Genomic DNA, 16,984 nt, shown 5'->3' with positions numbered 1-16,984 from the left:
TTAAGAATTCCACAACTCTCAGAGAGAGGTGGACATGTAGACTTACCCATCAGAGACATGCAGCTTCAGCCTGAAAATATCAGTCCTTGAGAGAATCAATCATTAGAAAGGCTTGACCAAAATGCTATTGATTTTGATATTCTTTTCAAATTATTATCTCTGAAAGCTGACAAGAAACATCAAGTGGCTTATGTTTCATTGCTTAATTCTAGCCATGTGAATGAAATTCTAGGAAGCCATCCAAAATTTAAATTCAGACAGTATGAATTAACCAATTTCAGCTGAATTAGAGATTAAATATTTATCACACTCATTTCATCACCTCCTTCAATGTTCTATTTATCATTTTTTTCTTCCATTTGGAAATTTGTACCTTAAAACAATAAGTCAACTTACACAAAGGGACCTACTAAAAATACTGACATTATCATTAAAATACCAATATGTATCAAAGTCATTAATATTGTAGACCGTATTAAAATATAAAGGAAATAGTTTTTATTTGTTTTTGGAATAATTAGCCTAGGCACTATTCATTAATTTGAAATGACTTTCTTTAAATATTTAACAGCAAAATAGTAACTCATAAATAACACTGTATTTAATATTCAAGCTTGGCATTAACATGTAGTTTATCCATAAACACTTATTAAAATGTTTCTCTTATAAGAAAGGGCTCTGATCTTAAATGACTAGAAAACTATGTTTAATGAAGTTTTAACTATACAGCTAGATCTCAAAAATCTGAAATATGTTTTTAAATTCAAATTATTCGGCTTAACTATTTTTGATCAAGGAATCATTAGTTCTATAGAACATTAAAGAAAACTAGTTTTTGAAGCATACAAGTAAAAAATTATTTATTATTTAGCATATACATTTGTTTTCATAAGGTCAAGAAATAGGGCCATGGTTCCTACATACAAATACCATGGGAAATATCTTCTTACTTTGAGACACATAAGGATTTTTTGTATTTTTTGGATCCTATTTTTTCTGCTCAGTTTTTGTTGTTGTTGTTGAGCAATTATAGATGTCTGAGATAAGCGGGGGGAATGAAGGAGTGGATATTGAAATTCAACAAGTTTTTGAATTTTAAAATTCAAATTGTGCATGTATATCAAAGAAAATGTTTGTGTAGGATTATTTAAGAAACAACAAAAATTGTGTAAAAATACATAGGACATAGTGGACACAAAGTAGTTTAAGAGCAAATACAAGAATTTACACATGCTCTAAAATGCATTTTAGAAACATTATATGGGTCTTGCTTTGGGAAGAAAACAGGCTTTTTTTTTTCAAATTGTTATTTCATAGTCATAACATGGTTATAGGCGAAGAATTCCGCCGTCAATGATAAGCCTGCTGCAGGGTATATTACCTAAGGCACACTCTTGTCCCAGGTGCTGAATCAGCTGCTGATGGTGGTAATGTGCCCCTCTCTTTGAGGTCTCAGGAGGATCATGGTATACTTGCCCTCGTAGACTGTTTGACTTCAAGTCTGTTCATAGTCTGCACTTTTGCCACAAGACCATTTTCAACTCCGTGAATTGGGGCTTCCACAGCAATATTGCTTACTGGTCCTTGACAGCGAATGCAGAACTCCAGAGCTTGAGCAAGCTTGGCTAAACCTTTTTTTTTAATGCTAATTTACTAAATGATATGAGTTATTCAGCTCATCAAAAACACAGCTATGAATGTTTAAATTAATGTCTTGAGGTTTTTGAAGAGGAGACACGTCTCTATCTTGAGTGTTTATAATTGGGAAAGGTTAGTCATTTGTATTTTGTTCCTTTGTTCAATTTTTTCTTTTTCTCAATTCTCTACTTTTCCCAGTTTCTACAACGTTTTTACCTTTACCAGTCATGACATTTACCCTAATAAGAAACAAATGTCTCTTTTAAATATATTCTTTATAGAAAAATAGTAAAAAATGTTTTAAATCTTAGAATTCTTATCAGAACGCATTGCTTATTAGGGATATAGCAAAACACATCCTCAGAGCTTTGGAAATAGGAAGTATGTAGATTATTATTTTCAAAATCCTTTCATAATTTGAAGGGAGGCTTATAAATAAAATTAACAGGGCTCCCCAGAAATGCATGTTTTTGTTTTCTTATCTAAATTCCTTTTCAATAATTTAATCTAAAATTTACTAACGACTGTAGTGTAATAATGAAATGAATTGCAGAGACTCTTTTACCAGTTAACAGGCAAAATTAATATGCACAGGAAGGGAAGGAATTAAGGTGTCAGATGTCTTAGTATTACACATTTGCTGGATCACAGTGGATGTCTCTGGGGTTTGCGAGGACTTCACAGAACTTAAACATTCACTGGGCCCTGGACAGGAGGGAGCATTTTCCCTCATTATCCTTCACCTTCAGAGTAATGGGAAGGCCTCCTTCTCAATAAGACCTGTGGTCTGCAGGGACTAAAAGAAGATCGTATTTCACTCTAAATAATGTTTATCATTTGTAACTCTAACATTGTTATTAGTGTTTTGTTTTTGGAAAAAGACACAATCATACCTTTATGAAGTGTAGAAGGCAGTTCAATGAAAAGTCATCTGATCTTATTTTTTCCCAAATCTTGAGGAAAAGGTAAATTGGGTTCTGAATCAGACATTTGTCCTTATGGGAATACATGTCTGTACGTCCTTCACTGGTCTGTAGAATCTTCACTGACTGTTGTCCTGTCTAGCTCGGAGGTGTGCTTGATTTAATGGGTCCTGGGAGAGATGAGGGGTTTCGCAAACTAGCTGGGATTTTAGCTTTCTTCTGGGGATGTATGAGGTGTCCTTAGGGGTCTTAAAGCAAGCCTGGTTCACATTATATTTTTCAATCCAGGATGGCTCAAAATATCATCAAATTTTATAATACATGCACATTAGAAAGTGCTTTAAAAACAAAATAGTACAATTTAAATATGCATTATTTTCTACAGGAGTTAAAATGTTTATGTTGCTGTCCTGTGGCATGAAAATAAATCTACAGTTGACCCTGTCAATGAAATGTTGACTAACATTCATATAAAGAGAGCTAGATACAGGCTCATTTAAACTTCCTCAAAATGTCAATGATACTGTCATCTTTCCCCTTAATTTTACTTGTACATATTGAAAGTTATTCTCCAAGCCTGGTGACCAGAGTTTGATCCCCTCGATCCTCTAGTAAAAGGAAAGAACGGACTACCACAAATTATCCTCTGACCTACATATGGCTATTGAACATACAGGTGCCTACATGAATACACACACACACACACACACACACACACACACACACACACACACACACACGCAGAGAAGAGAGAGAGAGAGAGAGAGAGAGAGAGAGAGAGAGAGAGAGAGAGAGAGACATAAAGAAATAATTAAACTGTAATTTTATAAATTCAGTAAATTTATTCCCAGATTTTATTATGACATTTGACTGACTTCAGTTGCTCAATAAATTGTGATAATGTCCTTTCCAAAACTAAAACACTGTTACAGAAAGTAAGTATAATGTGACAGCCTGACATTACTATCGCTGTTTAAAGTGTCCTGCAGCACACCCTAGTTTCTTTAGAGAGTTTTGCATTTACTCTCAACTGATTTCGCTCACTCCTCTCCTGTCTATTTCCATCCTGCTGCACAGACCTCAGATTCTGGGTAAGCCAACACTCCTTATAGTCAGAGTATTTATCCTAATGTCAGGGAAAGAATATGACTAGGAACTCCACTGCAGTGATCTCAGCAACCTCCTTCAAGGCAAGGGGATAGAGCATGCAAACACTGATTTTGTGACTTGGTTACTTCATTATTTGATTTTCTTCTTCTGTTTTTTCTTTCTTCATTTTTTTCCAGTACCAGGGATTGAACATTGTGCATTCTAGGCAAATACTTTACCTATATTTACCTATGAGCTATATTCGTAACCCCTTGTTGATTTCTGAAATACACATTTCTGTGATTCCCTGAATTTTCTGACTTGTCTCAAATTAAAAAAAAAGTAATGAACACTAAAGTGAATATGTTCCAACATGATTGTTCCTTTTTAAGGGTTTGCTTTAATTACATAGTGTTTTGTTGTTTGTTTGGTGTGTGTGTGTGTGTGTGTGTGTGTGTGTGTGTGTGTGTGTGTGTGTGTATGAGTGCAGTGCCCTCAAGGCCAGAGGTAACAGATCCCTGTTGAGCTGATGTAATGGGTGGTTGTGAGTTGCCCAACATGGGTGCTGAGAACTAAACTTGAGTCATTTAAAAGAGCAGTGTAAATTCTTAACCAAGGAGCCATCTCTCCAGCCCAAATGTGTTTGCTTTTAAATGAAGTAATTTTTGTCAATGAATAAAAAAGGTTTACATTATAGTGAAAATACGTGTTAGAACAGAAGCAATGAAAAAGCTAGATAAAACCTCCAATTTCTTTCTTCAACCAAAACTCAGCATTAGAACAATTTAATTAAATTAGTTTGTTTTTTAAGATTGTTATTGTGTTGACATATGCAGCAGACAAAGTATGAATGAATGACTTATCATTTAATTTTCCATATGTGAATTATTTTCAACAGTTTTACTACCAGAAAATATAAGATATCATTTGTAAATGTCAGAAAGCATGTTTTCTTACAGCCATGTAAAATCTAGTTATTTGAAGACACATTGAAACAGATGCTGTGTTGCATGTAAATTACTGGTCAAGAGTATCTGAAAAATTCGATTTTCCACTTCATTAGCAGGCAAGCACTCTCTCTGCCGATGACACACAGTCACTATGCACTGGAACCCAACACACCCTCGTGGTGCAGTACCTGAGAATAGACACATGTCTAAAAGGAGTGTCACAAGAATTGAGGACAGAGACATAGGAATCCAGAGCAAAGTTTCGATCTCTCTTTCGCTAACTGCTCGAAATGCACATGTGCTCATTTGCACACACAAGTGTGCACAGGGGAACACATTGTGTGTACATAACACAAATGTGAGTTTTCACCATAGACTCCAGCTTTACTTTTCAAAGAAGGACCAATCATCATCTCCCACAGAAAATAAGCAACCATGAGCAGTGCGTAGAAACATTAACCACATTTGTCAACGTAAAAATATTTAGTTAGCTTGTGTAATATTCCATTTAAAAGGTTTTATTCTTTAAATCATAAATGAAAATTAATAGTATGTTACTTATTTTAAGATATATTTAGTGTTCAATTTTTGTCAGTATGCATGTGTCAAAAAAAATCAGTAACAGAGATCAGATAGCAAAAAAATTAATTCTTTCCTAAAATATTCCCCCAAATTCATTCACAAGATCATTGAACTTAGAGCCAGTAGATAACATGTTTATGCTTGACTTCTAAAGCTCTTAGCAACAGAGACACTTATGCTCTCTCTAAGTAGTCAGACTCCATTCAGTTAAAGATCCAGATCTCAAATTCCATGATTGTCTAATCAGCTACTTCCTGTACACATAATTCAGTTCTATGGTGCTGTGATAACCTTTATTTATAATGCATGCACCGCGACATTCAGGCAGCAAACTGATTATACACAGTTCCTTCCTACTCTGTGCTTTACTGAGCATGATTGGACATCAGAGAAAAGAGTAATAAATGCATGCTAACTCACAAGCCCTTCATGGGAGAGAGAGAGAGCCTCTGATTTTCCCTTGAACCACAAGAATGGGAAAATAAGCTAGGAGCAGGAGGAAGCAGCCTAGGTTCTCAGAAGAGCGAAGTGGCAGGCAAATGGTGGGAATGCTTGAGAAAAGTCATAAAACATGGTAGCAAGGCACAACTCCATACTATAATTTCTGTCAGCACCTGGGCCAAGGAGCTGGGTGTTGGTGCTGTGATTTGTTTTGTTTTAATAAAAATGATTACGTTTTTAAAATTAAGCTCGGGTTAATTTATACTCTGGTGACTTTAAGAGTATATTAAAGTTGTGAGAAACATTAGAGAGCCCATCAGGTTTCCACTTGTGTACATCAATGTCCAGTCTCCCTGGCAAGATAGGATTCTCCAGAACTTTGATCATTTCCAAATGACCAAATCATTTCACAAAATGATTTCATAATCATTATGTGAAAAATAGCCACAGTTTGCAAATAAGTAAGGCTTTTACAAATTATGATTATGACCTTTGAAGTTAACATCTAACAAACGGGGAAATCTAGTCTATAGTGTGACACAAAATACAATCTTATTTCCTTTGTTCCAGATATTGATATTTCCTTTATGTATTTCAGCTTTTGTTGCACTTCAAAAAGTAAAATACACTCTACATAATACTTATTGAGATGTACACTTCTGTTGTGGGTTTGTTCTATGTCAGAGCAGTTTCCAGGGTAAGACCTACAGAAATAGCGGAAAACAGCATGTATTAACTCTAACAGGAGGGTGAAATGGATAAAGTGTGAATTAGCTACATACTCAGCTGCAGGGTCAGAGCACTCAGGTAAGGGCTTGAAAGGTGATTTCCCTCTATCAGGATAAGGATGGCAAAGACAGTGCATTTAGTCAATAAAGAATATCCTAACCGTTGAATTAATAGCAAATAATCCTATGCTCATAAACACTCTTGCGTTTTTTGAATGTCAATAGGCATATGCACTATTGATGAGTGAATAAAAGAATGGGTGTAGAAATTTACAGAACCTGAATTACACAGATAATGAAACTCTGTACATAAAATTTTCAGCAACTAATATGGTTTCTATGTTCTTGGGCTTGTGTTTATGTGAATAAAGTTGATTGTTTAAAAATTGCTCTTACCTGCCAAGTGGTGTGGCAAAGGCCTTTAATCCCAGCACTTGGGAGGCAGATGCAGGCATCTCTGAGTTCGAAGCCAGCTTGCTCTGCAGAGTGAGTTCCGGGACACCCAGGGCTACAGAGAGAAACCCTGTCTTGAAAACCAAACAAATATAAACTAATTTTTAGCAAACAACTAAAAATAAAGCACAGTTACTGTGGTGTTACTGTGGTGTCCGGAAACAGGTTTTACTTCTCATTCTCAAATATCTGGAAATATCTGATGACATCTCTCTCACTTGAGACAAGTGACTGGGCACTGAGGGACTGAGTCATAACTACTTGCATTTGCGAATCTGTACAAAGTGCTTTTCTCTTTTCAGGCAGATGACCTTACTCTAAGTGAATCTGAGGTCCATCCACTTCTTCCCTTCTGTGTAGGACTCACTTTTCCCACACGTGTCTCAGATGTCTTCCCCTTTTATATAGCTCCACAGTTAGTAATTCTTCTGTAGGGAGAGATTTTGCTGGAAGACAGCATCTTTCAAGTCTGCATATTCAGCTCTATATTTATATTATAGATATGTCTCCTTTCATTCCTATGATCAAACTGAGGAGAGAATGATAACACCTAGTCATTGTATTAGCAACCTCAAGGATTTAAGAAAACTTTGCTTGTATGTTCCCTGGGTTTGGAAATTTGGCCAGCAGAGCTGACCCTGATTTCTTTGCCCCCTTGCCTTTCCTGTGCTCTTGGTCACGTTTGAGGGAGCCCTTCCCCCAATCTGAGAATGACAGTGTAGCTGCTGAGGAGGTCTTCCCATCCCGGCTGTTATGTGGACTTGGACACACCCTCTACAAGCTTCAATACTTTTAAAAACCCTTTTTCCTGGGAAGCCCTGGTTCTTCATATTTGTTTCCTCATACTTTGCCAATTGCATATTAGATATAATACTGTGAAACAATCTGGGCTTCACTCTGTCTTCAATCCACTTACATATTAATTGTATAAAAATTCACACAATAAATAAATAAGTACTTACTTGGTTTTGTTTTCGCTAAGGGCATAGCAAAGAGTTGAAAGTCAAAGCTGCATGTGTGTGTGTCTGTATGTAGGTGATGTGTGTATGACTAACATAACCTCTGACCTACATGGATTAGTCATAATTCCATGTCTGCCTCTGTAGCCTTAACTCAACATATTTCATCTATGAATATTTCACCAATAATATTATAGCCATAGAGATTTTGTGAGAATACTTCTAAAGTAAAAGCATTTGTGGATAAAACATCTATGATTTGGTAACCTATTATTTACTAATTCTATAGTATTTGGAATATATGGAGTTATGTACTAGTATTTCAAGATCTTATGGCAAAATATTTCAAGTTTCTTTATATTTCACATTATCTCTTAATAATTTGATGTTCTGTTGCAGTTTCATCTTCTGGGTATATTTTGTTTTCTTCTTGTGTTCTTGTCTTCCTGTGCATCCTGTCCCCTTCCCATGAGATGCAGGGAAGAAGGCAGGTTAGACATGCTGATATCTGAGCCATCTTTCCCCAGTATAAAGTATCCATGTTCTGTGGAAAGAGTGCTCTGGGCTCAGTGCATTTGTTGTGTAAACCTAGAGAGGAAGTTCAGTCAGAAGAAAGCTACAATTATTCAAGGAGAATGTTATGGGGAGTTAAAGCACGACACTGACAATGTGTATGTAAGCAAGAGCAAACATGGGACAGACTACTGTGTTAAGTAAAACTGCGGTGACAGATTGCATCTGTGGATGATGAAGTGGCTCTGGCCTGCGTGGATCTCTGTGGGTGAGGGATACTTGCAACTGACTTAAACCATACAGATTTTGGTGATGTCAACAATAGAAAGAACAAAAGGGGGTGAGTTCTTTTTAAGTCGTGCAGACTCTGAGTGTTTGTGCAACATCTAAACAGAGGTTTCTAGTAAGCCTTTGTTTGGCCTTGGAGGGTAATCTGCCTTTAGAAGGTATACATTTGAGGCACATCAAAATACTGCTCATGGTAAAAACCCATAGTTGTAGATAAAATTGGCCACAGAGTTACTTTTGTGTAAAAAGAGCAAGCACAGGGCAAATACAGTAATATAAATATTTAAGAGGCTGTTAACTAAAGTAAGTGTTGTGATAGAGAGAGGAAAACAAACTTCCCAATCATTGGCTTTTAATATTCCCCCAAATGCACTCCTCTTAAAGACAGAGTGAAGAAAAGGAGGGAGAGCCTGACCTTTGATGTCAGGTGGAAACAAATATCTTCACTCTCTTTCATACTGTGTGATCTAGAACATTCCCAATAGGCTTGCTGGAGCAAGTCCTTCAATGAGGAAAAATAGAAATTAAAATTCTGCCTTATGATGTTGTAAGTTATGAATTAACATTTCTTTACATCATTCAGCAGCTTGAGTCTACTAGGCACTGTTAATATCTTTGTCTTCTTGTATCCTGTGGTCTTTATTCATGTCTCTACTTAGGAGCATCCTGGTCCTGTTTGCTAGCTCAGCTTTAATTATCTAGCCTACTTTCCAAGGATTCTCTTTCTCTCTTTAGCATTATTATTTTTCTCTTCTCCTGGATTCCTTAAGACATGGTATGCTCTTTTAATGGTTATTTATTTAGTTTTTGCTTTCCCAAGAATATCTTTCTACATTTTTTTATCAAGGTTCTGCTGCTTGGCATACTCTAAATATTTTTTAGCTGAGGTGACACACCTACAAGGAACTGTATATGCATTTACTGAATTATGATAATGATTATTAAAAACACAGAACTGAATAATCAGATCACATTGGGAACAGTAGAAATAGCCAGGCACAGAAACGCTCTCTGTTCATCCCAGAACTAAGAGTCAGTGAAAGGTGGACTATGAGTTCCAGTCCAGCCTCATTTACAGGTGAAAGCATTGTAAAAAATAATAGCAATAACAAGTTAAAAGAAAAACAAAAGAATCTCAATGCCTTAAAAGGACATGGGCATCATATTGTTAATTTCTCACAATATGGTTTGAGAACTTGCTGCTTGCATGTAGTATGGGACTCAGAAGCATGGCTGCAGTTCCAGCCCAGAAGTGGACCTTTGCCCAAGCCTCAACTGAGAGCAGCTAGGACCTTTATTAGGGGGCCAATGTAAGTTTAAAATAAAAGCTGATTATTCATGTCATCTACAAATAAATAGCAACTGGTAGAGAAAGGTTGTGACATACTTTCAGTTGAATAAAGACATTAGACATTAGGCCATCAGCAAATGCAAAGAAATATGCTGAAAGAAATTGAAACAAATTATGCTAGGCAAAGATGGTAAGGGTGCTGCTTCCAGATACCATAGAACTTAGCATAGGCAGATAGGGCAAGTTTGCTTCAGATTATGATATGTAAATATGCATGTTCTGATGCTTAGTGTTATTAAAATTAGAAGACAGAGTTTTTGAAACATAGTCCAGTAACACCAAATTTATAAGTTGAGAATATGTGCTTAGTATCAGCCACTAAATAAAAGGATGTAGGTAACCAGTGTATTGGAGTAACCTATACAATGAGAAGATGCAATGGCCAGAAACAGCAGAAGTAGAGGCCATCCTCTACAAAGTTCCTGGTACAGCAGTTTTTGCCATCAGGAGGCTGTGGAAAGGATTTGCCTGTTGAAAAGCTCTAAAACCTAATACATAGTGATATAAGAATCACTGATAATAATAGACACTAGTACTTACTTGGTTTTGTTTTCGCTAAGGGCATAGCAAAGAGTTGAAAGTCAAAGCTGAAGAAGGCAGAAGCAGGAGGGAAATATCTATGGACCACTAAAATGTCAGATGTGAACTTACTTTACCTCACTGACTTTACAATATTTACAAATATCTAGAGGTGGTCATCATTTAGTCAAAATGTTTTGGCATCTTATAGACTCAGCCTTTGATGATTTTTAAAAGGCTTGTTTGTTGTAAGAAAAGGACAAAGTTTAAGTCATGGGAAAGTCCATGAGCCTAAAGCCATCAATGAATACAAGCAATTCATTTGAGTCCAGCAACTTGTGGGGTCCTGGGACCCTTCCTGCTATAAAACTTGGAAGAATGGAGCATACGAAGAGAAGAGAGGGAGGGGGAGAGGGTTGAGAATGAATTGGTTAGAAATGCAAAGGGAAAAACAAAGCAAAACAAATCTTGTTTAGATGTGAAAGGGCAGCAAACAGAGGTTTGGAATCCTACAAGGGGAAGCTGAGTTCTGGACAATCTTGAATATTTGAATGAATATACACTTCACCACCGTTTTCAGAATTTGACCCGATTACTGAAATGTTACCATGTGTGTAAGTCTGTGTTTATACCAAATATAATCAGAATGCCACAGAAATTATACAATTTTATTACAAAGAGGTGAATCATTATGTAAAAGTTTAAGATAAATTATTCATTTTGTATGATACATGTTAAAAAGTTGAAGAAATGTAGTTTATAGTTATTTTTCAGTATCTTAAGTAATAGCTGATAGTGGTCATGTTTTATGATTATTTTCTGTCTTTTCTTTTCTTTTCCCCAAATGAATCTACAAGAAAGTCTGTGATAGATAAGTTAACAGGAAAGCAATTTGGGGCACTGATAAACAGAAAAGTAGGTAGAGTGAACAGCCTGGGGTTCTTCTGCCATGGGGATCTGAAGTACATTCCTATGACAGAGCGAGTATATTCTCTTATTTTGCTCTGTGCAAGTTTAAATATAAGTCTGTAGAATCTACAAGTTTTGAATTTCTAAAGGCGATTTTTAAATTTTTTAAAGAGAATGTAATCTGTCCATAACTGATTACAATGCTGCTTGACATGATAGAAATTGATTTTCCTACCAAGCCATCTAGAGCTGTATTTATTGTCTACACTGTCTGAGTCACAATGTTGATACACTACTCACTGTGTGTGGACGCTATGGACTTGTGACCAGTATGTTCTCCACGACAATATTTTACAAATAATTGACAATGTATTTATTGTTTGCTGAAACTACGGAAAATGGAATACTTGCTTAAACTTCCTTTTCAAATATAAGAAAAGGAATACTTGAGTATAATCCTTCGATTGCTTCTCAATATGGCTGACACATCATGAAGAAAGGGAAGTGATGTCTCACAGTGATCTTGACCTACAGCTCTAATACTTAATTGCACTACAAAACCTTTAGTCTACTCAGAGGCACTGTGGTCATACAAACATCATGGAAATGCATGTTGTTCTTAAAAATACCATCTGTTGCTATTGGATAGAGTGCAAGCCTGGGGAGATGTGAAAAGGTAGAGGAATGTTCAACAGCGTCTCCCATTACAGAGGATTTGTTTTGGCTCCAACACCAATTTATGTCACTGGTTTAAGTAACAGAAATGAAGAAGTAGTAACCTAGATTTTGTGGGAGCAAATTCAGAGTTGAAAACATTCGCCATCAATTGCACTTGAGTATTGTTGGCATCTAAGAAAATCAAAATCACAAATTGAAACAAAGAAAACAGAATATTGAGAACTAGATTTGGGTGGGAGGAAGGTGTTTGATTTGAACTCAGGAAGTGGCATAGAAAGTTCATGGTGAGGACTGCATAAGTATTGGAGGATTTATTAAGGCAACTCCACATAGTTAAAAAGGGAGGATTATTTGGGGATAACTTACAACAAATAAAGAGATAGGTTACAGGATCCAGGAGAGGTGAAGTGCAGTCCAGTGGTGTTCTCTGGAGAACTCTGCTCAGTCTACATCCAGCATCCAGGATCACCAGGAACCAAGAGAGCCAGCACATCAGCATCTTGGGTCTTAAGGGCTCCGGTCTTGGCCCAACCTCAGGGACAGGCCATAGGTAGGTGTGACAGTTACCGGAAGCCTCAATGAGGGTAGTATTTCCAGGTTAAAGCTGGAACAGCTACCCACTACACATGAGGGCCATGAAAAAATTCTCTTTTCATTTGTACATCTTTGGTCAAAGACTTTTAGTAGATTAGAATTAGGGGTAATGGACTGATAGAAAAATAAGTACATTTTAGAACAATGGAAAAGAACTTCTACCCAGGAATATTCTTTTTAATGATCTGGATTCACAGGCACATTTTTAAATGTGTAGTTTGTTTCCAGGGTGATTTCATGTATAAGCTACCAGAAATTTTAACTGTCTATATGAAGAAATGCACAATTCTTGCCAAACTTATATTCAGCCAGTAATATACTTTTCAGTTGGAAGGATACTTTAATTGTTTAAAATTATACACAAAGTCATGCTTGTTATTTAGAATTGATATAGAAGATAACAAAAATACTTCATTGTTCTTAAAATGAAGAATATACCAAGGCTACATATTTAATATCATATATATGTTAAGTATTAGTATACAAAAATGACATGCCTCTGTTACTTATTCCTTCCCTATATAAAATTACTAATGTTAATGCTAGTACCTGACATAGTTTGAATATGGTATCCCCAAAACCTTTTCTGTTGAAGACTTAGTCTGCAGGAGGAGGTGAAGCCACACATTGACAAGTAAATAGACTATGGGGGCTTGGACCTAATCAGTGCATTAATTTATTGATGAATTCGTAGTATGATGGTATCATGTATGGCATGGAAATAGGAGGCAGGGCCTGGATGTAGGAAATATATCATTAAGGGAATACCTTTGAAGGGTACGCCTTGTCATTCCTCCTTTCTGATGCCCTTGGCTTCCTGGCTACCATGACGTAAGCGGTTTTCCTCTGCTGTGCCCTTCATCCATGATGTCCCTTCCTTACCACAGTCCTAAAAACAATGAAACCAATAGAACATGAATTGCAAACTTTGAAACTGTTAGTCCAAATATATTCCCCTTTATACTGGTTTGCTTCGGTGTTTATCACAGTGATGGGGTGTCTAATACAGAACTCTTGGTAAGACAGATGAAAATGTGTTATTTTCAATGTATTCCATGACCCCTAACTCCTTACGTCTCAAAGATCAGCCATACTTGTATTTAGTTTTTACTTGTACATGTAGACAATTGTTAATTGAGTGCTTACTATGTAAATTACTGTTCTATCCTCATCTTTGTAATAACTCTTGGGAGACATTGTTCATCCCACCTTACACAATGCTGAGGCCCAAGGCGTAAAGAATTGATTATAGAATGCTCTCTTAATTCAAAGGTACTCTGGTGAAGGTCCTCTTATAATAGGGAAACTCTCAAAACAATAGCAATGCTTTTTCCGTAACTTCTCATACTTGATACTTATAGCTCTCTTGTATATTTCCAATGTGTCTGTAATTAAGATCCATGTCTCAGCTGAACATTCCATTGCTTAATGTTTCTTAAAATGGATGTAGGATGAGCTGATGTTTTAAATTTGCTTAGCTACCTATAAATTTGGGCTCCCTGACAATTTGTATATTATAGTTTTTAAAATTACAAAGAGGAGTAGATTGTAGGAGTAGATTTTTTTAAGGTATCATTTAGCTGTAGGAGTCACAGACAATGGCATCAAAGGGCAAAGAATGCATGAAGGCAGATCATGTTACCATGAATTCCAGAAGACAAAGGGAGGTGCAATAGGATCCAATAAGTGGAAATGGCTCTGGTCTAACACTATACACTTACTACCCACATACTAAAGAGCTTGACCACTATTCCTCTGATGAACTCATATTTGTTATAAAAAGGTAAAGACATAGGTAACGCATGGCAATTTCTAACATACCTAGTTTTTCCTGTGAGTTGGGAGTTAAGGGAGAGGCAAGATTTGATTTTCTGTATCTCTCTTAGGAAGAGACTGTGTTCAGTGGATTCACATAAAACTTATTAGTTGTATTGATTATGTACTGGAAGAACATGGGACACAAATTCAGAACCCAGTTTGTAACAATGCAGTATTTTTATCCCATGGAGGTGTTGCAAAAGAGAGACAATGCATAAAAATGAATGATTTAATGTCTCCATATTTTAGCTACTAAATATTACAAACTGTGTAGTATAGAAAATTAAATGGTCAAAAGATATTAAAATGTTGCAGGTGAACAAGGGAAACCATCTAGGATGTTGAGTGAGACTTGCTCTACAGTCCGTCTAGCTTGTTGACCTCATAGTATCATTATAGCCAATGACTTGGAACAGGTGAAACCACTTGAACCATCATTCCATTAAAGCACATATACAATGTTGATCATTCTACTGTGTAGAGGGTCAGGCCAATCCAGAACTTTCCCTGAGGCCCTGATATATGGAGTAGGAACTTGGTTCCTTGTCTAAAACCATTTACATGTTTAGCAAGGGAAATAATGTTCTGGGGCCCAGACCTCAGAGGAGCTATGGTTTTCTAGATCACAAGGTCTTCAGCGCTCAATTTGTGACTCACTTAAGGTTACTATGTTACCTTTGTGCAGCATTCCCTGATTAGCTTCATGATGACTGAATCCCATTGTATGAAAATTTATGCTTCTTGTATCTGTTTTTCCCTAGAAAGTGTATATGCAATGCTGTACTCCTTAATAAAGTTGATTGAAATAACGCATAGCTTGTACATAACCCCCTGGTATTAAACTATTAAACTTTTCTATCTCCTTTATTTTTGATCACTGAAGAATGACCTACTAATCTAATGTGATTATATATACATATACATATATATATATATATGTATATGTATATAATGGGGGTGTGGGGGTGTATGTATGAACATATAGTTGGTACCTGTGTATTTCTTAATACCATGAATAGTAAGCACTGACTGCCATCACAGTAGAACATTAGATTATCATGCCCCAATGGTGTCTGTTTGTGAAGGACCTCGCATTCATGCCCATTGTCTTGCTTCGTTGCCTTTCAGAAATGTTGGAATCCAACAATGTGATCACTTTCAATGGCTTGGCCAACAGCTCCAGTTATCACACTTTCCTTTTGGATGAGGAACGGAGTAGGCTGTACGTTGGAGCAAAGGATCATATATTTTCATTCAACTTGGTGAATATTAAAGATTATCAAAAGGTATCTTTATTCTAATATATATATATAAAAGTATATATATATACTCCAATTATTTTTAAACACTGAAGTTTTTATGACATTCTCCAGCTATATCAGGACAACTTACAGAACAATATTTTAAAAGAATGTTTTTTTCCAAATATATATAAAATGAATGATAGCAATATGCTATTAGATGTACTAAGCCATATATCAACAAGGAAGAAATAATAGTAATTTTGATGGCCATTGGTTAAAAAAAAAACTTTAGCTTATTCTTCCTATAGAAAAAATAACCTAAAAACCTGAAGTGTTAGAGAAATACATTATAACTATGTATTCATACGTATATGTATTTGTGTAAGTTTGCCCATCTTCCCATGGTGCTGGCTAGCTAAGGATCCATCAAACAATTGTCACCTGAGTCAACTGATGGCCTTCTGGCATTTGTGCATAGTTTTATTCAAACACAGGCACTCTTATTCATTTGTATATGTTTCTATGTTACATGATACAACAGAGATGAGTAATTGTGACAAATCATATGACTCATAATGTCTACAATATTTACAATAATTCTTTGTAAATAGGAAGTTTGTAAACCCTTATCTAAAAATCAGATTTCAGAGCACTGGCACCAGATTTTTGCAAATTTGATTATTTAAACTTAATGAGGATGCTATTTTTAATAATATTCCTTTAGACTTCTGGCTCATTTCAATAATGAACTATATGAATTTTAAAACAAACAAATTGGCATGGTAGACAGAATTGTTTTGCTACATTTACATGCTCTACCATAAGTCAACCAAATTCCCTTAGTTTTCCAGCAGAAATCCCCTGAGGAACAAAGGCTTTCTACAGCTGCTTCCCTGAACATGTTTATCAGTATCTGTGGGTGTGGCTCTGCCCCTTACCACTGAAGGCATTAATGTGGTGTGCTGAGCTATTCGTGGAGAACACACTGGATGACAACTTCTTAAAAGTAAATGAACAAAAAAGGTTCTGTTCTGCTTTGAGAGTATTTTTCTGGCTATAAAACAAGTATTTATATTTAAATTGTCATTTCTTTAGTATGATATAACTTGATTACTTTTTTATTCTTCTCTCATATGTCACAACCTACAACACTTTCCCTTCCTCCTCCCCTCCCAGACCCTCTCCCCAGCTTGATCCCAGGCAGGGCTCCCAGAGACATTGGTGTAGCTTGATATAACTTTAAATTTGTCATTTTCTCTTTTTATTACCTAAACACAAAAATTCAGATACATATATACAGTAAGCTT

At 36.0% G+C, this 16,984-nt stretch overlaps 1 protein-coding gene across 2 annotated transcripts in view; it reads left to right on the top strand.

Annotated features, from left to right (window-relative positions):
* Sema3a (semaphorin 3A) overlaps positions 1-16,984 on the top strand; it is a 479,305-nt gene that overhangs the window by 308,261 nt on the left and 154,060 nt on the right. For both annotated transcript variants that reach the window (XM_052720980.1, XM_052720981.1), the window contains one exon: positions 15,562-15,719. In XM_052720980.1, the coding sequence (XP_052576940.1) occupies positions 15,562-15,719 (158 nt within the window). The remainder of the gene's footprint in view (positions 1-15,561; positions 15,720-16,984) is intronic.

The sequence above is a fragment of the Peromyscus californicus genome, unplaced genomic scaffold (assembly GCF_007827085.1).
Source record: "Peromyscus californicus insignis strain IS unplaced genomic scaffold, ASM782708v3 Scaffold_6__1_contigs__length_162567912, whole genome shotgun sequence".
In the NCBI taxonomy this organism is placed as follows: domain Eukaryota; kingdom Metazoa; phylum Chordata; class Mammalia; order Rodentia; family Cricetidae; genus Peromyscus; species Peromyscus californicus.
The sequence above is the reverse complement of the archived record's forward strand: the minus strand, read 5'-3'. Positions and strand labels throughout refer to the sequence as shown.